The following is a 23220-nucleotide window of genomic DNA, read 5'->3' on the forward strand; positions in this document are numbered from 1 at the left end:
GGGGAACTACAGGCCTGTCAGCCTGACCTCGGTACCGGGGAAGATTATGGAACGGTTTGTCTTGAGAGCGCTCACGTGGCAAGTCCGGGACAAGCAGGGGATTGGGCGCGGTCAGCGTGGGTTTACGAAAGGCGGGTTCTGCTTGACCAACCTGATCTCCTTCTATGACCGGGTGACCCACCTGGTGGATGAGGGAAAGGCTGTGGATGTTACCTACCTTGACTTCAGCAAGGCCTTTGATACTGTCTCTCATGGCATACCCCTTGAGAAGCTGTCGTCTCCTGGCTTAGACAAGTGTACTCTTTGCTGGGTGAAAAACTGGCTGGATGGACGAGCCCAGAGGGTTGTGGTGAATGGAGTTGCATCCAGTTGGCGGCGGGTCACAAGTGGTGTTCCCCAGGGCTCAGTGTTGGGCCCGGTTCTGTTTAATATCTTTATCGACGATTTGGATGAGGAGATTGAGTGCACCCTCAGCAAGTCTGCAGATGACACCAAGTTGGGAGGCAGGGTTGATCTGCTTGAGGGTAGGGAGGCTCTACAGAGAGATCTGGACAAGCTGGATCGATGGGCTGAGGCCAATCGCATGATGTTCAACAAGGCCAAGTGCCGGGTCCTGCACTTGGGTCACAGTAACCCCATGCAGTGCTACAGGCTTGGGGAAGAGTGGCTGGAAAGCTGCCCTGCAGAGAAAGACCTGGGCGTGCTGGTTGACAGCCGGCTGAATATGAGCCAGCAGTGTGCCCAGGTGGCCAGGAAGGCCACCGGCACCTTAGCCTGTATCAGAAATAGTGTGGCCGGCAGGAGCAGGGAGATAATTGTTCCCCTGTATTCGGCACTGGTGAGGCCGCACCTTGAGTACTGTGTTCAGTTTTGGGCCCCTCACTGCAGGAAAGACATTGAGGTGCTGGAGCATGTCCAGAGAAGGGCAGCCAAGTTGGTGAGGGACCTGGAGCACAAGTCGTATGAGGAGCAGCTGAGGGAGCTGGGGCTGTTTAGTCTGGAGAAAAGGAGGCTGAGGGGAGACCTTATCGCTCTCTACAACTACCTGAAGGGGGGTTGTAGTGAGGTGGGTGCTGGTCTCTTCTGTCAGGTGGCTGGAGATAGGACGAGACAAAATGGCCTCAAGTTGCGGCAATGGAGATTTAGGTTAGATATTAGGAAAAATTTCTTTACTGAGAGGGTTGTCAGACATTGGAACAGGCTGCCCAGGGAAGTGGTTGACAGCCACCATCCCTGGAGGTATTAAAAAAACACCTAGACGGGGTACTCCATAACATGGTTTAGTGGGCATGGATGATAGTTTGAGTCGACGATCTTGAAGGTGTTTTCCAACCTAGATGATTCTATGTCCATGTTAGAGCGCACAGCTTTGAACCAAGAACTTGGCAGTGTGGATTCTGAGTGTGTCCATTCTGGAAAAGTCTTCAGTCTAGTTTTGACCTCAATGAAGATAATTAACTGGAAATAAATTTCTGACATTTCAACTAGTGTATTAATGCAATTCTTTGGGAGAATGTTAAATGGGATTAGGGAGATGTATGTATTTAGTCTTACTTTTTAGTCCTACTGGTATCCTCTACCTGATTCTGGTATCCACAATGCAAGGTCACTTCAAAAATTGGAGAACTTGGACAGTAGTCACAAGATGAAATATGATGTGGTGGAAGGTTATAAAGAAAAACTTTTTTTGGCAAGGAGTTTAAGGAGACTTCTCAGTCCAGAAGTACGTACATGGAGAATAGAAATCTAATGGTGAAGCCTGTTCAGTCTAGCAAAGGTATTGTGAGATCCAGCTGGGGAAGTGTGAAACTATAGATATCCAGGCTAGAAAGTACATATTTTAAAGCTGTGACAGTAATTAGTTATTAGAATGGCTTGCACAAAACAGTTAGGTTTCACCACTACTTTCTAAAGGTTAAATTTCACTGTAAATAAATTTAGTCCTATGTATGTTTTAAATGAAGATCAGGCTAAGTATTCATTATGATTCCTTTGAGCCTCAGTCTCTATAAAAATTGAAGTGGAAATGTTTTAAGACTGGAATACATATCATTTAAATGTTTTGGGCAATGTTTTTTCAAATTCTTTGAAAATACATGTGCGTTTTGAGTCTCCTGTCTCCATGAATGCTGGATTGTAGATATGCTTTAGGGTTGATTCTTAAGAAAGAAGGAATATGACTGTGAGCTACACTGACTTTTCATTGGTATGTTGAACCAGGTGATCGAAAATTAAGAGCAAGTTATTAGGCTTCCTCTAAAATTCCATGGTATTTGTAACTTGGGACTAACTTTGGTGTGGGAGAGTGATAATAAGCAAATGCAGCCTTCACTGTACCTCAGCAATGTTGTCTTTTAAATGGTGTCCTCATAAAAAGGAGCAGATATGGAAAAGGTCTAGGACTTACAGACAAGGAAGGAAAAACCCTTGGTAGAGAGAAGAATGTAATACAAAAATAGAACTGGGTAAAGATACAAACACCTGTGTGGTTAATTAGCACTTTTGTGTTGGATGCACAAAGAACTGGAGCATTTTCTTTGAGTATCCTTACAAAGAGTGGGAAAATTTGTACGGAACACCTGTGGAGTTAAAATGTGGGGTGATGTGACTATATTGAATAAAGAGGAAACTTGAGTTTCAGCTGCTGTTCTGGTAAACATTAACACCTGTTTGTATAAAATATATCTACAAGAGAGAAAACTGAGACCTTGTTAGAATATAGATTTGTCTGGCATTTGTGGTATTCACCTGAAACTTGGGAAATGGCTTCGAAATACCCACATTAGTTGTGTCAGTGAAGATTCAAAGTTGCTCAAAGCCTGTAGAAACCTAATTAACTAGTTAGCAGAGGAGATAGCATAGCTGGGTGTCACAGCCCAGACTGGACAGACCAGGGAGTTGTCTTTAATTCGAAATTCCCTCGGGCTAAATTAAGGTGAAAGGACACCAAACGATCAGTTAAAGATTTTATTCATGACAAAAGCAAACTGAACTGGGGAGGCATGTTAGTAGGTGGCAGGGTTTCTCACAACAGGAATTGGCATAAGACTACTTCTGTAAACCGTGTAACCATATACATCAATTCAGGGAATAAGGAGATCCCTCCCATTGAGTCACGAGGTTCAGAGCAGACCCCCTTGCTTTCCAGAGTCCTCCTCAGAGAAGGGCCCAGGGGCAGCTGGATCCACTCTTAGTCTCAGACTTGGTCAACGGTTCATATCTTGAAACGGATGAGGTGTAGGGATTGTGAAAAAGGAAAAGGGAAGAGAGAAGAAGACAGAGAGAGAAAGGAAGAGAGAAAGATTTCACCAGTCCTGGGTCTAGCGTTGGCCCAGTCAGCCAATGGGTCCAGTTCCGGTGGGCTTGCGCACCCGGGGCTTCAGTTTGTGTCCTTTTATCATCCTTGCCCCTCCTTCGGGCGGGCACCCAAATTCCTCAGGTTAATGAACAGTTTGTGAGCCTTTGGGCTTGGGGGTCCTTTGGGGAGTAACTTCTCCTTCCCTGCAGACACGGCCATTGTTTGATCTTTGTATCAGAACAGGGAGCTGTACCCTCCAGCACGCCCTCCCCCTCCTGTTGCTGATGTCTGAGCTGATGGGCTTTTCACCTTGGTTCCTTGCTGTGCAGGGTTTGTCTTTAAGCAGAACTTGCCCCACCACAATGTTTGAGACATTAACTCTTTCAGTCTCTCACACTGGGGCAACACAGTCTATTCATATCCAAGGTAGCAAGCTTAAAGATAGTTCAGATATGTCTGCGCAAACTGTAGCTACACCTTTAAACTGTCTAGATGATCACATTTGAAGTGCAATTTATTATTCTTATCTTACAATAAAACAATAATGTTTCTTTTAGAAGGAGTGTCCAAAATGCTAATTACATGAGAATACAATGTGTTTTCATGTACATGTGGATGAAGCCAATCCTGGCGATATTCTGAAAGTGTGGAAAGACTTAGCACCATATTTTGAGAGTTCTAGGTAGAGCAGATAACTACATTACTGTGTCAAATTGTATTGGGTTTATGTTTACATAAATATCCTTAAAGATCTTGTGTAATCGGCTTTTCTTAGTGATTTCAACATGAGGTGCTTAGTGTACATTGAAGGATAATCAGGCAGCTCACTCTAAAGGAGGAGTGAGTAGGCATTTTCTGTAGGAAGATGCCTAGGAAGTAACTGTTGTGCCTCTTTTGCCTGTGCATTCTTTGCATATTGTTACAATATTCTTTACTGAATGCTTTACGTTTTGGGTCTTGACTCCCTGGCACTAGTCTGTAGCATACCTGAGTTGTAAGGTCAAAGTCCAAGACGCACATCTTTCTCTTTGGAAGAATGTTAGTTAATGCATGTTCTCCATGTCTGTAATCTGGGTAAGCAAGTGGCCAGTTACTCTGAATTGTTCAATCTATTCATAATTTTGCATGGAATTTACATACTAGAGTGAATCTTATTGACAGAATTTGGATTGCTCACTGTTAGAATTTAGCCAGAGTTCTTAAACTCTAACTTGATATTTACTAATGTAAAAAAGAAAAAAAGTTACTATTACACCATAAATTATAAGACTTTGGGTTCCTTTTTCTTCTTCTTTATTATTATTTTTTGAAGACACATTCTTGGCTGAAAGGCTTCATAGAGTAAACTATGACAGTAGTGAGATGGCACTTTATTCATATATGTTATATTATACATGCGTTTGGTATGGTATTTGTATTTATCAGTATGAAGTTTAAGCATTTTTATAGATTTTAGATGGTAATTTGGTAATGAAGAAAACTTGATAGTGGCTAGGAAAGGAATGAGTGTAACAGGAAAAAAATGGGATGAGAAATGATAGAATGGAAAAAAGTTTGTGGGTGATAAGGAAAATGGTTAAAACCAGGCAGAAGATAAAAGCAATTCTATCTTATGTTTCACAGAGTGGGTGCTGTCAGTATGTGTAAAGCACGTGTGGTGCAAGTGCTAATAATAAGCTCTGATGTGCATGCTAGGCTACTGAATTCAGGTAATGCAGGTTGCTGGTGACCTCTTATTAGGTGGAAGTTGAAAGAGAAGGTCTGACATAGCTTGTTCCCTTTGTTTTTTTGCTGGAAGCTTGTTTAGTATATAGAAATCTACTCAGGTAGGAGTAATTTCAGATACTGTAGTCCATAAAAAAATAAAAAAGGAAAATTAATTTTTTTGAGGCCTTTTGTGTAAGGAGTGAAGTAACCATTGTTACTTGAGATTTCATTCAGAGCTTCTAGTTATTTTGCTTCTGTGACCCACCTGTCTATCTCTGTAATGGTGTAGAGCTGGCGGCCAGTATCGCTTCAGAGGGGAGGGCGATGTGAGAAAACACTGTAGGGTAAAAGAATACAATAATCATTGAAGAAGCTTGCTTCTAGAGACTTAATTCCCTTAAATGGGAGGAATTCTAGTTTTCTAAGCCCATATGTTTCTTAATTCAGTTCCAGTTCAACTGATGACCAAAGGCTGTGTTTTTTTCTTTAAAACAGCATTTCTTTTTATCAATTTTAGGTCTTCCTTTCCAACTTCACTGGTTTCTGTTTCTGTATTAAATAATACTTTTCAGCTTATAATTCATACGGTTGTCAGCTAATTTAATTTCTTTGGGTTGTATCTGTAAATTGTTCATTCTTGAAGTGTTTTGGTAATGTAAATATATTTAAATGTGAAACATGAAAAATATACCATTTTATGCACCTCATCTATCTACTGTTTTTGGTGCATAGTCTTGCTTCTGTGAGACCATGAGTTTAGGTCAGAAGAAATTGTGATTAGACTTCACCAAGCACTGTCTGCTCTGAGTTTAGGTTAACTGACAGCACATTTTAATATATCAGCATTTTTTTGAACAGTTAATTTTATATAAAATATAACACCCCTTCAGTTCTTCTAACATGACAGTGTGTCTAAGTGTGTAAAGCATTTAGCTTGTAATTATAGGAAGATGTTTATGTTTTTTGTAGTTCAGGCTGTGGTCTTTCTACATTCTACCAACCCTGGTTAGATGAGCACAGTTATTCAGAAACTAAATCCATGTACCTGAAAATAAATCCACCATCTTTCTTCCAATGAAACATTTTAGGAACTTCAGATACTGTTAAGTAGAGAGAGTTTTCAGGTATCACAGTTCAGTAATCAAACCTTTACATATCAGCAGTAATGTCCAAATGCAAAGGATTGGGTCAGTAGAATTTTTTTCAGGTGATACAACATGTATGACTGTCACATGTAATTTTGGGAGAGAATGACTCAAATTTAGCTAGGATTGTTGGTAGCGATGCTTTGTTAGTATCTCCTGTAAACTACTAGAATATTAAAGATAAGAAAAAACGAAAAAAGTATTTGGGGTGCTGCCACATCTCTCCAGTATATGTCTGTAGGATATCTATTGCACCAAAACTTTAGGTAGTAAAGGATTAATACTGTTGGTGATCCACTTGATAGTAGAAAGGAGCGGTGGATCTATTAGACGTGTCTTATCAATCTTCCTCGGACCTCTGGCCAGCGCAAAGTATGTCAGTACTGCGTTGATCACAGGTGTTCACACATAGACTCTAAGTCATGTAGGAAAGACCAATCTTGCTCCTTCTTCTCTTTGTCAAGAATATCAGCTGTGCAGGTGAATTTCTTGAACAGTGTTTTGCATTCCACAAAATGCTGTGCTGTGTTCTGTAAACTGAGCATCAGTTAGTTTGATCTATCCCTTCTTTGTTGGCGTGAGGTAGGTAGGAACTGCATCTTCAGTGTACTTTTTTTTTTTTTTTAGAAGATGCACATACAACCCTGGCTTGGTACACAGCTGTTCTCTGAGCTAAGACAAAACCAAAAGTTTTAGAACAAAGTGTTGAGGTTAAAGAGAAGGTAGGTTTGTTTGCCTTTAATTTAACAAAAGAAACCACACCCCCACACCCCCCCCAACAGAAAAACCCAACAACAACCAAACAAAAAAAGCAAGCTGGTATTTGAACCTCACTGAAATGTAGCCTTTGTTCTGATTCTTCAGGTTTCCAAACAAAATGATAGTTTTGTGGGTTTAAGTGTTATTTTTAACCTTAATTTTCGGTGTTCTCACTTACTGCTTAGATCTTTCATGCTAGCAATGTTGATAAGCTTTTGATAAAGGGTTGGGGGAAATTGGTCAGGTAAGAGAAGTTGTGCAGTACATGATTGAGTTGAGTGACCAGTCTGATATAATTACAACTACATTGTTGAATTCCTTTTAATGTCTTCAGTAAATTTGGCTTCAAGGGATGTGGCTATGTCTGAATACCTGCTTGCTATTCAGATGTCAAGCTGAATATTAGCCTGCAATTCCTGATCGGATGTTTAAATCTTTGTGGGGTTTTTTTTGGCCTTTCTGTTTGTTTATTTGTTTGGGATTTTTTTGTGGTGTTTTGGGATTTTTGTTTTGGTTTGGGTTTTTTTGTGGTGTTTTTGGGGTTTTTTTTGTTTTTGTTTGTTTGTTTTCTAATCTAGGATGAAACAGGTGCCTATTTAATAGACAGAGACCCGACCTACTTTGGGCCAGTGCTGAACTATCTCAGACATGGGAAACTGGTTATTAACAAGGACCTAGCTGAGGAAGGTAAGATGTTACTAAATCTCTTGCTTTCTTGTCACTTGCTTATTATTTTCACTGATTTTGAGTCACCAAAAGTAACTTACAATTAGATGGTAAATCTTAATCAGTGTTAGCATTTCAATCTGGTTCAAGTGAGGGTGATAGTTATTGTGCTGTTATAGTATATGCTGTTATTTGAGTGTTTTGAGTGTGATTCCTGATTTCACAACCCCCATCCCCAGCTGGAAATAGAACATAAATATTCAAACATGAGGGGAGATGCCTTTTATCATATAATTTTGTATCTTTCCTGTATGACTGTGTGAAATACTTGGGTTTAGTCCTCTTCAAGCAAAATAATACTGACTGTGAAACAAACTTTAGAAGATGTAAAGCAAAATAAGAGTGAAGTTCTGGGATGTTCAGTTGTGTGGAACATGCTCTTGAAGAGTAAATTCTGCCCCCAGCTTCTCCCTCCCTGTCCCCAATTCATATCAGTTTTACCCTAATAGAGGATGACTCTTTTAAACCATACAGTACTAAAACTGTATTGATAAGGTATTGAAGAAATTGATCAAAGAGAAATACAGTCTAACAATATTAGCAGGAAATAATGTGAAATATAATTTCCATGTGCATTGTTAAACACAGAGTATGTGTGGAGAACAGGTAAGACTTGAACATGTGAGTGGGAGCAGTTTGTAGTATGTATGTTTAAGCTTTTGTTTCAGGGTCTAAGATCTCAACTGGCAAGAAGAAAAATTTTCTGCACACTAGCAGCTGCAGAGCTTTTCAGTAGGACTATTTGAATTTCTCTTTCGTATTCCAGCCTGAGGCAGGGCCTGAGCTATGGTGGTCCATCAGTCTGCTATAGAATGGCATTTGAGCCCCTTTTTTTTGTTTCCTGCCTCTCATTCTGTATGTGAAATGTCATCAGTTTTCTTCAGGGGTTTTTTTTTTGGACAGTTTTTCAGAATGAGCTAAACTTTGAACTACACGTGCCTGAAGGAAGCCAGAATCGTTAGGTTGGTAAATGAACTTTTCCTAGGGCAAAATAAATCATTTTCTATAGCTGTAGAGAAGATAATCTTAGGAACTGGTTGGTGGTTTTGGCCTGGAATCTTTGGTTACGTTCTCTTTCCGAAAAATGTTCTCATACTAGGTGTACTGGAAGAGGCTGAATTCTACAATATCACATCACTAATAAAACTGGTAAAGGACAAAATAAGAGAAAGAGACAGCAAAATCTCACAGGTGAGGCTGTTTTCTAGTGTGGTTTTGATTATTTGTTCTAGGGCAAGCAGTGGGTGGGTTTGATTTTTTTTTTTTTTTTTTCCCCCCTTAATTGCTCACTTCCCCAGCAAGATACTGAATGGCTGCCTCCATCACTGGTTGAGCTGGAACCATTAGTACGCAAAGATTAATATTCTTAATTGCCAGTACCTGCCAGTCTGCTTACAAAGGGCACAGACATATGGTTCCAGTTCTTGTTCAGAAGCTGAAAACATTCTAAAGAATTGTTCAGAAATGTCTGGTAATGGTAGAATTTGTTATAATATCATTTCTGGAAATAGTTATTTTAGAAAACAGCTTTTGTAGTATAGATTTTTCTCATACGCATTTAAATACTCTGAATATGATGAGTTCGCCTAACTACGGTATAACTGCTGTTTATACAGTATGTTTATACAGCGTACATACAGATGCTGTTTAACTCCTGTCATATGCTTTTGTAGCAAAGTAGTTTATTTGTAGTGCTTGGTAGTTGAGAAGACTCTGCCTCTTCTCATAGCAGCTCATGAATATTTCTTTATGGAAGTGAATATGATAGAGCAACTGTTAATTGAAGAAAGTATTCAAGTTTGTTCTTTAACTCTGCTACTCTGGTCTTCCCTGATAACTGAGTCTTCATGGAGATATTACAAACTCATATTGCCAAATTTCTTTTGAAGCCGGGTTGTGGGATAACAGAGTTTTGCTCTGATAGCATTTTCTAAAGGGTTTCAGCTGAAATGGTCCTAGTTATTCATTGCTTTGGATGGGAAACTTTGACAGGGAAATATATGGTCAGACCTTAAAGTTAGGTAGGCCTCTGCAGAACCTCAACCTTGATTTTGAATAATGTGGTTTGCCACCACATGGACCGATAGGTAAGTCTTAAGATTATTTTGTTATAAATGTTAAGTAGCACTTTCAGTCCCTGAAACATTCATGAAGCATTGAGTCTTCTGCAAGGTGATTCTGAACAGGTGAGATTTCTTTTAAAAAAAAAAAGGCTGTTCAAGGTGGTGTTGCTTACCGTTTCTAAAGAATAAGGGCAACTTTAGACAAGTCACAAGCATAGTGAATTCCATGCTGTATTGAGCAACTTATATTTCTTCTTGAAGGTGCCAGTCAAACATGTGTACAGGGTGCTGCAGTGCCAGGAAGAGGAACTCACTCAAATGGTTTCCACAATGTCTGATGGCTGGAAATTTGAACAGGTAAAAAAAACCATATGGGATATAATTACAAAGTCTTCTAAAATTTCAGTTATGTCAACGAGGAGTATAAAGTCAATTCTGTGCATCTTTTTAAGTTCACTAATTTTCAGAAATTGGATAGATAAAGATACACGGTTAAATTAAAATTTGGTATTTGTATTCTTATTTGTCAGAGGACAAAAAACTGTAGCTTTCCAGGAGATAAATGTAGCTTTCTATAAAAACATCTACATCATGCTTGAAATGTAATTCTTCAGTGCCTATACACTAGCATTTGAAGGGTGAATAAACCAAAATTAACTAATACAAGTTTATACGAATGGTAGGTCAGATATAAAGAGCTCCGGGTAAAAGAGATGAGCTTGGGAGATAAATGTTTGTCAGGCCCAAACAATGCTTCTTCAGATAAAGGACTGATACGCATAAGAGAGTGAACTTAACCAGTGCGGATGTGAAGCTGGATAGGTGTGAGCTATGTGAACGTTTTCATTCTTTGCACTGCGTAAAAATAGCTTTGTGTGTACATTCAAGAATACATTGTAAAATTGCAAGATGATCTTTCTGTTATCTTTGCTAATCTCTGTAAGTAAGAAACTAACTACGTGGCCTCTTCATCCTTCGTGTTCCTAACCTACCAGAATATTTAAACTGCATTGGAGCAATGAATCTGTTAACTCAGGAGTGAGACAAAGTGCTTAGCCACCAGCATCTTTTTCAGTGTCTGGTGCCAACTGTAGGAGAGATTGGAATAAGCACAAGCCTCTTAACCTGTGCAGTCTCACTCTAATAACACAGCAAAGCAACATTTTAAAAAAGTACAGCACACAAAGGTAAAAGAGAAAGTTTTGCTTATATTTGATGAAATGTGTAAGGTGCTGGTGTCATGGAGACGGCTGTGATCGAATAAACTAAACCAGCACAGAGAAAGCTTCTTGTGCTTCAGTTCTCTGGCTCAAGTATTACCAGAGCTGTTTGGCATGCCAGAAGCTGAGTGTTTAAGTCCCTGAAAAAAGCTCTCACTTAATGCACGTGACTGGTTTTTGACCAGTGCATGGGCAAAATTTCTTTGATATTCTTCTTTGTCATGAGAAACTAGCTTTCATTACAAACAGAGATTCTTTACTTTTTGACAGCTTAAATGATACTATGGCTTTTATCTGTCCTAAAGCCTTGTATTCTTCGGGGTATTGTATTTGGGAGTAATACTGCTTTGACAGTGCAACTGCTGAAAGAACTATTAGAAACTCTTTTAGAACCGGAAAATTCCAGTGGTTTTCTTGAATGTTACGTCCTTGTTTCATCCAGATTTCTCCCTATTTACTGCCTCCACCATGTGTCTCTTGGACACATGGTTTGAAGTAGATAAACACAACAGCTGTATGGTCTCATAATACTCAGCTTCTCATTACCTCAGACTAGGCCATTCTCTCCTTTGGTTGTATTGTAGACCTGCTTTTAGCAGACATCGTTCACTTGAAACATGATTAGAATATTCTGTATAATCTAAACAGTTTTATTGTTAAGATTTGAGAACACTGTAGCATTTCTGTAATTTTTTATCTTTTCTAAACCTGTGTTGCTCAGCAGCATGCTTCCTTCAGAAGCAGTCTTTGCGGTGGCACCTACCATGCTTTGTACGTATTATCATTGGTGGGATAAGAATCATCAGCTTTTTCAGAGGAGTACTATTCCTATGGGTTGAGAGTCCTTGTGCTCTGTGCCCCATATAACATGTTTAAGTGGTTGTTTTTGATAAAAAAATATTACTTTCCCCTTAACATTTCGAAATTTTCTTGTAAAATACAATTGAATGTGGTGATTAAATAGGAGTGGAAGGTGTTAAACTTCTGGTGCACTTAGGCAGATGTGTTGATGCACTTTTCCAAAGAATACCAGTGGAACTGCTGGTAGAATACTACAATCAGTTCCAGTCCAAAAACTACTGCCAGTAGTTGTGCTACCCCACTTTTGTGATTTCAGTGGGTTATTTTGGAGATGATTTTTAGCTTCAATTGTTACCTCTTCAGGCAATCAGAAAAAACAATATTTTGGCAATACTCCATAATGGGAAACTTTGGGCTATACAAAATTGCTACATACAAAGGCTTTAGACAGCAGTGGTGTGTCAGTTATGTAAATTTTAATGATTAATGTAACCTGAGTCTGTCACCATAATGCTGTCTTAAATATATTCACTGTATGAGGAGGAAGGTATTTAGCTGCTGCCTTCAAAATTATTCACATAACAATAGCAAGATAAAAATAAATTTACTGTTCATGAGCCTTCTCATCACTAGTAATCTCCAGTTTACTCAGAATAGGCAGTTATTGTCTAGTTCTTCACACTTAATTTAAAGCTCTAATCTTTCTCAAGTGCACTGACAGGCTATGCTTTAATTTAAATGGGCTAGGAATTGCCATGCATTATTAAGTTAAAACATTTTCTGTAATGACAAGTTGAGAAATTTAGCTGAGGTTTTTCTGAACTTCTGAATTATTAGATGTTACGCAAGTGTGAACAGAGTTCTTGGTACTGATTTTTATGGGAACAAGACAGACAATTTTTTCCATGCCAGTTATTTTCTTGGATCTTCTGTAAATTACCCCTTCTAAAACCAATTTAGAGCACTCAACTTTTTTTCCTCTAGTTGACTTCATATGTTTTCTTAGCTATATTTTGTTTATCAACATCTGGAACAAGATGAAGCTCTTTCATGCCCAGGCTTGATATATTGCTTTACATAACACCTTCCAGTCTTATATCGACGTTACCTTCTGCACTTGGCAAGTGTGACAGGAAAATAATGTTCACTTTCATAATGCACCAAACTTTGTTTATATTTTTCAGAGTAGTTGACTACACCACAGTGATATGGGAAGTTTTCTGACGTACTATCAGTAACTCTTAACTTCCCTTGAAATTACAAAGGGCTTTGCAACTGCCTCCATAAATTTTAAGTATGTTGAAATGAAAGTTGTAGCTTGATAGCAACCTGTTCTAGTGGCAAGTAAATGTTACCTGAACGTTTGAGCTCATCTGTTATTTGTACGATTTGGATAATGGTATGTGCTTCAGCTTTACAAAGGTTTCTTTTTGTGTTTTGCTTTGATTGGTTATTTCAGCTTGTCAGTATAGGTTCCCAGTACAGCTGTGGCCGGGCCCAGCAGTCAGAGTATCTGCTGATAGTGTCACGGGAAGTGAAAGGGGAAGAGAGATGCTTCCAGAAATGCTGCAGTGAGGTGTGTCACACCATTCTTTTTGCCCTCACACTGATATGCTTGGCCTCCTTGCGTTTCTGCTGCTTTCAAATCATTCCACTTTATTCCTGGATGTACAGCACATAGTAATTTGTGTGTATTTGTGACTGGCTTTTATTTATATTCACGGTATTTCATTATACATTATGATTGTTCATATTGTAAAAATAATAAACAAACAGACAAACAAAACCCCCCTAGTTATTTAGTTAAAGGTTTTTCCCAAGAAGAGTTCTTATGTTCTCAATAGGTAACTTCTTTTCCTTAAATCTTCCTCCAAAGTTAACAGCCTTTGATCTATACTTGTTTAAATTGTACCACTTTTACTTAACATTAGGAGCCCTCTAAATAAAGCTTTGAGTTCACTGGGTTTAGAAAGGGACATTTTTGTGTTAATCGTTGTTCCAGTTGAGCGTATTTCATCCACCTAATAGCCAGTTAAGTTCTGAGTTCGAACCCTTTATTTCTGGTAACTCGGAACTTAACCTTTTTTTTAGGTGGATGAAATGTATTCAAGCTGGAACAATGAATAACAGAATTTTTCAGAAATAAAATACGGAGTGAGGGGAGAACAAAACCAGGAGTTTTAAATCTTGTCTCAAGTGGAAAGAACATCCTGGGGTTTTCTGGCTTTATTTTTTTTGTTGTTTTGGGTTTTTTTTCCCCCTTGGAAAATTTTCTTGAAACCCAAATGAAGAATCGTAGCTTCACTCATTGGCTTTTTAGGCTGTCTCATCCTTCCTGCTCCTCTTGCCGTCAAGTCGCTGCTTTTTTAATTGCTGTGTTACTTGCCAGTGTTCAAGAGTTTGGGAAGGGATTTTTTGGCTAACCAGTAACATTGGAAGCAGTTTCCAGTTCTTTACATAGCTGTGCTTCATTTTGAAGTGTCTTATGTGAATTGATTTGGGAACCTGGTGTTCTGTAGTATTTTTCAACAATAAAATACTCAGAGTACTTGTTCTTTTCCTTGCTTTATATGTGGTTATTCAGTCTGAAAGATCAGTATAACATCATGAAGATAACATGACAGTAAAGTGACTTGATATGAGCAGAACCTTGCATATGAATTTACGTGGACACTTAGCCATGCAGTTCTAGATTTTAAACCTGGACTGTTGCCTAGCTATGTTCCAGAATCTGCTTTCAATGTACCAAGCACTATCTGTTTCTTGCAGTTGTATAGGTAACATTTGGAATGTGGAATTAATGCATTGGGTTGCACACTTTCTGGAACTGAATAGGAAATGTGGCTTGTTGTTAAGGATGCGTAGAGTACAGGCAGCATGATGTTATTCATGTGTTCATGTCCTAGATAGCTTAAAGTAAAATTCAACATAATAAAATGGGAGATGGGGGAAGGCAATGAAGAAATGAAGGCAGGTATAAAACTTAAAAGAAAAAAAAATAAATCTGGAAGGGAATGAATTTTCCTTCCTCCTAGATTAGAAGTCTGACAATTGCATTAAGAGACCTGAAATAAATATGCTTGTGGTCCTCTTGTCAGTTATCAGTGCTGAGTTTAATGGCTGATAGCCTTAAAGGCTTTATATGGCCTTTGGCAAATCCTTTGAGAAGGCAGTAGAATAAATGCATTATAACTCTAAAAGGCAAGAGGCCATTCTTACATTGATACAGCTTGATTCTGTAAAAAAAAATTGAGTGGAGGACTTTGTTTTATTCTATCAACTGTTAGTATAATTAAAAAAAAAAAAAAATAAGCTTTCCAAGACAAGCTTTCTAGTGTACACGTTCATGACCTCTGAAATAGAAGCAGTAATATTCAAAGTATAAGAATATTTAAAATAGAATTTGAGAGTACTTGTTAGAAAATTTACTCAGTTTTGAGAATCAGACCATCACAGAAAGAGAAGGAAATTGGTAGTCATGAAGTAGAAAAGTTAATAAGTTTGAGTAACTCCAGCGTGAAGCAGAGAAAGACAGGGATGCTGTTTGTGCAAATTGGCGTGGTTATCTGTGATGGTAATGCTATTGCTAATTTGTCCTGTAAATGTACTGTATAAATTCTGAATCAATATTGTTAAACCAGTATAGCAAATCTGTGTAGGCAAATTATTGAAATGTGACTGGTTTTGAGATCTGTCTCAATTCAGTTAGGTGTGAGATTTGTTCACTTCAAAAATTAGGTTCCTCCAAGTGATGCACCACCCATTTTGCTTATTCATAGGGATATTTTTAGGTGTACAGTCATTGATTTAAGACAGGAAGAGATTCATGCATTTTGCTGCCGTTGAATAACTTGGTGCAGGAATCATTTGACCTATTCTCTCAGCTATACCACTTTTATCATCTGTTTTTCTTGAATAGTCTTTTTTGAAATACACAGTTATCCTCTTGCAAGGTTGCAGACTTGGAAAAGTTCTTCAGGAAGTTACTTCATCATTGTCCCTGAAATCATTCTTAAATCATTCCTCTTTGAAAACAAGCCTGACCATAGCTAGGCATTGGGTAGTCTCTGTCTACCTTTACTTATGCCAAACTGTTGGTTTTTGTTTTTTTTTTTTTTAACTTTGCCCTTTATGATTGTCATCTTCTATCTCACTTAAAAGTTCAGGCTTTATGAGACATGGGAAATCCTGAACTGTATTAGCACATCAAGCAATGTAATACAAATAATTGTATTTCTGTTGATTAAACAATAAAAATAATAATGCTTTCCATTCCTGCCTTTTTTAGTTACAGCTGAAAGCCTGCTAGTGTCAGCACCCTTATTCCATGCAAACAGTGAATGGATCATGGTCTAATGAATTTTCTGTGATAAGTAACATTGGCATTTTCCTATGCTTAGTTATGACACTGTTGGAGCTCACAAGGCCTCTCAAGCAGGATCACACTGCTTTAGTAAGGAGTATAATGAAACAAGTAATGGAAGGAAAAAAAAAGGATGAGGAAAAATACATGCCGGCATGTTTACATATGTATATATAATCATACGAATCTATGAAATTCAGAGTTTGAAAATGTTCTTTTTTTCCTTCCTTAAGTTCTTGGTCGTTACAACTCTCTCTACCTCTAAAGCCCCATGAGCCAAAAAGAGTTTGTCCTTTCAGAAAGTCTGAGAAACAGTAGGCTGGATAATCTGAAATGCTTCTCCTACGCATTGTAACACATGTTTTGCAGACCTCGGATTACTCTGATTTGTTGTGGGTTCTTTTTTTTTTTTTTCTTCTTCTCCGGGGGTGGGCAGGGATGGATGAACACGGGGCAGGAGAGTTTAGCAGTTCCTTCCAGTTTATCAGCATCCTTCTTAAAGTGTTGCCACCAGCACTGGGAACAATGGGGTGACTTTTGGAATACAAGTGCTAAAATATTGCTTTATTTCTGATCATGCTTTCTGACACAACACTTCAGTTCTAATCTGCAATCATTTTCCATTGTTTCTTTTCCTGCCATCACCCTTATTGCTGCTGATGCATCTCAAAAAGCTACGATGTAGTTTTTAGCATGCTATTGATACTACGCAAATAATACATTCTTAGTTGTACACATATGGAACTGCTTACAAGAGTGTCACGTCTTGGAGTTTTGAAGAACTTGTGTTTAATGTTGCTAAAGTGACTTTATCTTGAAATGCACCAGCTGATTAATAATTGCAAAAAGTCATCCAGATGTTTTGCATTCAGCTAAATCAATAGTCCTATCCAACTAGCTAATAAGTAGTCAGTCTGCCATGTCTCCTAAAAAGACTTATGTGCAAAAGGTCAGCTTACTTGGATTAGGAAGCATTAGTGGGGGATGTAAGTAGCTATCAACTGAGGACCTAATAACCTTGTTGAACCAGGACTGATGATTTGGCTGATATTTGATCTTGTATCATGTCTCCTTTCAGAGAGGTCATTTATTTCTTTTGAGTGTCAAGGAGTAAAGAAGTCTTTTTCATTCTGGTAGCTGTTATCATAGTTTATCTGATATCAAGTTCTTGCCATTTTGCAAGAAGAAAAGTTGACTGTATACTAAATCAAATCATACACTTGAATTTTATTCTTCCAGTTTCTCTTCAGAGAAGGTGAATTATCCGTGGCTTTATTTAAACATGTATCCAACTTTTTGAATGTTTTCTAGCCTTTAAGTGGGTTTAAAATACTGTTTAAAATAGTCCTACATTTTACTTCAGTAGTTGAAGCAGTTACTGTATTTGCAGTATATGGCTTGTAATGGCTATATAATATATAGGATAAACTTTATACCACTTCAACAGGCTTAGAGCCAACTTAACTGCTTTTTTTCTCTTGAAAATTTGTGCATGATATTTTTTGCTGATAGGGAAGAGAATCAACAAATCATCTCTATATACGAAGCAAGTCTGGGTTGATTTTCCAGCTTTTCAGTGGACTTTCTTAGTCCATTTTGTGCAACTAAGCAACTAGTTACTTTATGGGTTTTGTTATTCTATATTGCACAAATATGTTACGGTCCAGACTGCAGAGTATCCGTTGTGAAACATTAGCTGACTTAACATCTCAAGATAAATGGTGCCTTTGTATTCCAGTGAGAATGTATTGGTCCTTCTAAAAAAAATGGGTTTTTGTAACTTCATTACGTGGTTTTGGTGGAAAAAATGTCTTTATCGCATTCATTTTTGATCAGCCTGTGTTCATTACAGACTATGTATGTATTTTGCAGAACTAGAGTGATGTTAGGAGCAGAGGAAAGAGGGGAAGGTTTCTGGTGATCACATCCAGACAGTGTAGTTAAAGTAGGTGGTTAGAGCGTGCTGAATTTTGATTGCCAGTAATGTTCATCGGAGGCTGAGCCTTGTATGCTGTAATACTATCAGGGTCCAAAAATTTTGACATCACCTAAGCCTGGCATCAAGTTGGTTCATTGTGCAGACATACTGCCTACTGCTCTTTGTAGACATTGGTTCTGTCTGTCTGTGGAGGTGCTTGCTTGGCTGTCTTACCACAGTGCTGGAACATCTGAGCATCTCTCCTCTCTCTCCTTAAAAGTACAATGAGGCTTTATTTTCTCCTGACAGTGCTATCTGGAAGCTGCTTTTAACCTTGGTCTACCTTCCACTTTTGTTGGGAAAATAATCTTATCCCACAAGTACAGATTTTAGACCAAGATTTCGTCTTGGCTGCATCTTCCCTGCTTTAACAAGGCTTTTACTGTATTTGGTGCTCTGCTAGAGTAATGGCATTATACAGTTTGGTTTTAGACAGATAACTACAGTGTTTTAAGTGCTGTTGCTTGAAAAAACAAGTCAAGCCTTTTCTGTGGGGCCATTACCAGGACATTTTAATGATATAATAGAGATTGGGGAATAGGATGTGTATGGTGATTTGGTATGTAGATTTAATACAGTTTTGGTAATAATGTTTAGATACAGTGTATCTGTGCAACAGGTTGATTTTTAGGACTTTGAGCTGTGTCAGTAGTAATAGCACCATATGTTATCTTGTCATGCTTTTGAAATAAACCTTTAAAATAAATGAACCAGCTACATCTGAATTGATTCTGGCTTGGAAAGGCAGGCTATGTAAAGCTTCTAGGATTAGGTAAGTGTACTGTGTGTAAGGTAAGACAAGTTACGTGAAATTTCTGCCATTTGATAAACATGCTGCATATGAGGTAGTACTGATGTTGAGTATATCCTTTCTTCTCAGTAAATTGTCATTTATCATTCAATATCAAGACTTGCAGAAACTTGTAAATATGTCACATTTCATTATACATGGCTTCTGCTTGTCGCGCTTCCTTAATTAACTTCCTTGTAGTAGTACATATGAATTTCAGATGTTAATCTTGGTGTCCCACCATGCTGTGTCTTGCTGTTTTCCAAACAAATGCAAATTTTGTCTTTGTCCACTCAAACTGTGTTTTAATAGAAGTATTGTTATTCTGTAAGTAAAGTGGTGGGTGTCCCTTAAGGCCAAAGTGCTTCCTGCATGCAGCCATTTACATATTAAATCATGCCACATTAAGATACCGCATACAAACTTTTAAAAATTAACTTTGGAGGATGGGAAGGTTTCCACTAAATAACAGAAACGGGGAACAGGCTGCTTCTCACTGGCCTGCCTCTGTAGCCTTTTCTTTCACAGTATAGTCATAACCATAAATCATTAATTTTGTAAGTGTTTAAAAAGCAAAGCTATGTTTATCTTATCATCAGAGTGTCAGTGTATTTGTCAACATCAAAATGTATTTGCAGTGAAGTGGAGAATCATGCTTCAGGCACTACCAACAGTCTGAAGAGTGAGGAATGTTTGTACTAATGATGAGAATTTGAAGAATTTGTTTGGAATTTGTTTTATGTGGAAATGCAATTGACTTTTTTTTTTTATCTTTCAGCTAGTCAGTATTGGTTCTTCCTATAACTATGGCAATGAAGATCAGGCTGAATTTCTGTGTGTTGTCTCAAAGGAATTGCATAACACTCCCTATGGCACAACCAGTGAACCCAGTGAAAAAGCAAAGGTAAGTTACTAGACATTGGACTAAAGAAACGGTGTCAAATTGGGTGGGCTTCACTAAGTCGTGCTAGGCCCACCTCTGTTCTGGACCATTATTTAGTTGCCTTTTTTCCCCTCACTCATGACTACTAATGGTTCTGTGTCCATTGTATGAGAGACTGTAACTAACTGTAAATGGTACAATTACCACACATTTGTTATACCAAATGAGTTCTTTAAATGCAGTACTCTGTACTGTTCCTGATGCCTGTCCTGTTTTTTTGAGTATTGGCTGATATTTACTGTTTACAGTTGAGAATCTAGGTTTTGTTTCTTACACGTTTGAATGCTTCCTTATTCTGCCACTAGTTCAGTTGAAAACTGTTTTTCTTGCTTGAGTTCAACTGAAGAAATCTTACTGTCAAGAATGGAGATTGTAATATGCTGTCTCTGAAAAAGAGTCATGTGCAATATGTTATAAAATGAAGGTATTTGTTAGCTTAATATTGTCAGGTTTCTACCTAGTTCTCTTTACTTTCTGTAACCAGCTTTACAAAAAGATTGTAAAGGGCGCAATATCTTAGCATTTTATTCAGTTGTCTTTCAGAGTTTGTACAAGGGAAAATTTAAAAACACAACTGAATAGTAATAAGGCAGACCAGTGGTGTATGTAAGTGTATTCTTCTCTTCCATGCATATCGAAGTTTTTATCATTGTATTGTTGCTTTGTATGAGGAGATGACTATAGACAAACTGGATATTTCTGTAGTTGGCTTAAAAGGTTTTCACTTAGTATGTGTAGATGGGAAACAATTGGTAAAATGTCAAAAGTTTCTTTTTCAAGAATCACCTTCAAAGAAATTAATTTTGAAATAATGCTAAGAATTGATCTGGGTCTTGGCACTGAGGCCTCAGATAAACTTCTCTGCTTTCTGTGCCTTGTAACTTGGTTATGCAGCTATGCATATGGAGATGTTTTTGTAAATTGCACTATAGAAATATGTTGGATTCTTAGTGAAATGACTAATTTATGCTCTTTTGTCACTGTTGAGATAAAACTTCCAAAGAGTTGTAAGGGGTTAAGGTAGTCAAGGGTAAACAGTGAACCTGGGTAAGCCATGGCTCACTCTTTCCAAAACCCTAGTCAAGGTCTACTTTTGCTGGGATGCTTCAGGAGAACTTTAAAAGCTGACAAGTTAAAGAGGTGCATGGTAATAATTTAGGGTGGAGATATATACCTGAAATAAAACGTGGAATTCTAGAACCTAATAAACATGCATCTTTAGGGAACTTCAGAAGTTGCCAGAGTTACATTGCATTCTTAATGTAAAAGAAAAATACGGATCAAATAAAACTATTAAACCCTAAATACAAAAGCTAGTTCAGAGTGAAGTACAGCTCTGTAAATTCAGCAGCTCTGAGAGAAGCTAAATCTTAGACCTCTCCATTGAAGTGCTTCTTGGTCATTGTTTCAGAGAAGAGAGCAAAGCATAATTTGACCAGGGTGATGAATAAGAATTACTGTTAATTTTCGTTGGAGATACAAACTTTCACTCCTTTTGTCCTGGAAGAGTTGATCTGTTGCTAGCAATTAATGGCAATACTTGAAGAATCATTTTTTATATTCCTTTTTGGTTGAGAGGTTTCTGACAGCTGCATTCAGGAATCTTGACTGGACCTTGGGAGCTTTTGTCTCAATAGTTCCCTCTTAGCCAGCATTAATCCTCTAGTCTGCAATTTGAAGTTCATATGATTGAAATTCTGGTATCCACTGATATATACAGAATAATCTGTTCATGTACTGGGACTGACTTTTAGAAGCCATGAGAAAGTCTTCCTAGTACTTTTACAGCAGATTGGGTTAGAGAAATCAAAACACTGCCAATATGTAATTTTTATTGACAAGCACTTTAATTAATAGTACTGGACTTTCAGAATAGGAAGAAGCATTTTCTGATAGGCATCTAATCAAGCTTCATCTTCATTCCTTCTTAGAGACTTTTCTTCTTGTGTTTTCTTTTTTTGGAAAACAGTTTGCATAGTAAGTTAGTAGTTGACCTTCTAATACACCTAACCTTCTAATACACCTAAGTGAAGGAAATTAATGGCATTTGGGACATTGACTTAAATGGTTCCAGTGCTTTTACTGGTTGTCATGGCACTGCTGAAAGATAACCTGTATTCCCACGAGCATTCTTCTCTTTCATACTACTTTATTGAGCTGTCACTCTTGGGACAAATGACCAAAACTTGTTCATAATATTTGCATCCAAAGTTAGATTCTCAAGTACTATCTTTTCCCATCCATGGTGAAGAGTACACGGAGTTAAGGTACTAGCTTTACAGTTTTATTTAAATTTTTTCCATACTTATAGTCCCTATTGTTATGTTGGGTGGCACTATTGGCTTCTATCTGCTGACTTTATGACATTTGAAAAAGGAAATTTTCATGAAATCTGTAATGTTCCTTCTTGAAATTGTCTGCCTTCATACTTTCTTACAAAGAGTGGGGTCCCAGAAAAAAGTAAATAAATGTCAATCCCAGATGCTTCAAGTGTAAGTGGACTGTACTTTGTTGCAGCTCTGACTCACTTGCAATCTCTTCTTTTCCCTTCCTTTCTCTATACTTGCTGCATGCTGCATGCCACTCAGAGTGAGGATGAAGAAACGGATTACGATATGAATGACTCAGATTAAGTGTAAATGTCATGGTGAGCACTAGCTGCCCTAGGATTTTACCCAGATGCTTTTCTGCCCCATCTAATTCCTACCCCCACTAGTGCTGTCCTTTGGCTAGTCCTGGTGGTGTGTGTGTTTGTGATTATAGTTGTGGCATGGTTAGCAAAGATAGAATTCCTGTTCTGGATCTTGCTTCTTTGACAGAATAATTAGTGTTGGTGTTATAAGCTGTATTGTGATTGGTTCCTTTAAAGCTTTGCTGAGAAGAAAAGTTCGTTATGTAGATTCTAGGGTCAGAATTGCTTTTCATTTTTATTTTCTGTGCACCAGCTTTTCTGTCACATTTTTTTAGGTGTAGAGGCATATGATACAAACTTAAGTATACACTTTAAGTAAATGTCTGATTTGGCAATAAATTAGCAAACTTGACTGAAGTACAACATAGTGAAAAGATGGTCTTACCTGATTATTTTGAAACTAATAATTTTTGAATCAAGACCTGGCAAATATAAGTAAATAGTGTGATCTCGATGCTACAGTTATATTTATCACAGGAAACAACTCTCTCCGGGGAGGGATCAGGTCATTTCCACTGTAGTTTGACGTCTTACTGAAGATCAAGGTACTGTCAAAGTCACAAGTGGAAGAACACAAAAGTTGGCATCAGAAAGAACAACTTTTGCAACCTTTTCCTAATGTGTCTGCAAGCACTGCTCGTATTTATTCTGCTGTCCAATTTCTAGAAGATAACTTATCATTGAATGTTCAGTGGTACAGTATGCGGGTAGTCACTTGAGCCTGTATAAATTGAA

The 23220-nt window shown here is 37.9% G+C and overlaps 1 protein-coding gene across 1 annotated transcript in view; it reads left to right on the forward strand.

Moving 5' to 3' along the window:
* Positions 1 to 23220, forward strand: part of KCTD5 (potassium channel tetramerization domain containing 5) — a 42769-nt gene that overhangs the window by 6385 nt on the left and 13164 nt on the right. The window contains exons 3-7 of the mRNA XM_010570633.1: positions 7488 to 7596; positions 8735 to 8826; positions 9960 to 10055; positions 13179 to 13295; positions 19629 to 19754. Of these exons, the coding sequence (XP_010568935.1) occupies positions 7488 to 7596; positions 8735 to 8826; positions 9960 to 10055; positions 13179 to 13295; positions 19629 to 19754 (540 nt within the window). The remainder of the gene's footprint in view (positions 1 to 7487; positions 7597 to 8734; positions 8827 to 9959; positions 10056 to 13178; positions 13296 to 19628; positions 19755 to 23220) is intronic.

The sequence above is a fragment of the Haliaeetus leucocephalus genome, unplaced genomic scaffold (genome assembly GCF_000737465.1).
Source record: "Haliaeetus leucocephalus isolate CR32 unplaced genomic scaffold, Haliaeetus_leucocephalus-4.0 Scaffold295, whole genome shotgun sequence".
In the NCBI taxonomy this organism is placed as follows: Eukaryota; Metazoa; Chordata; class Aves; order Accipitriformes; family Accipitridae; genus Haliaeetus; species Haliaeetus leucocephalus.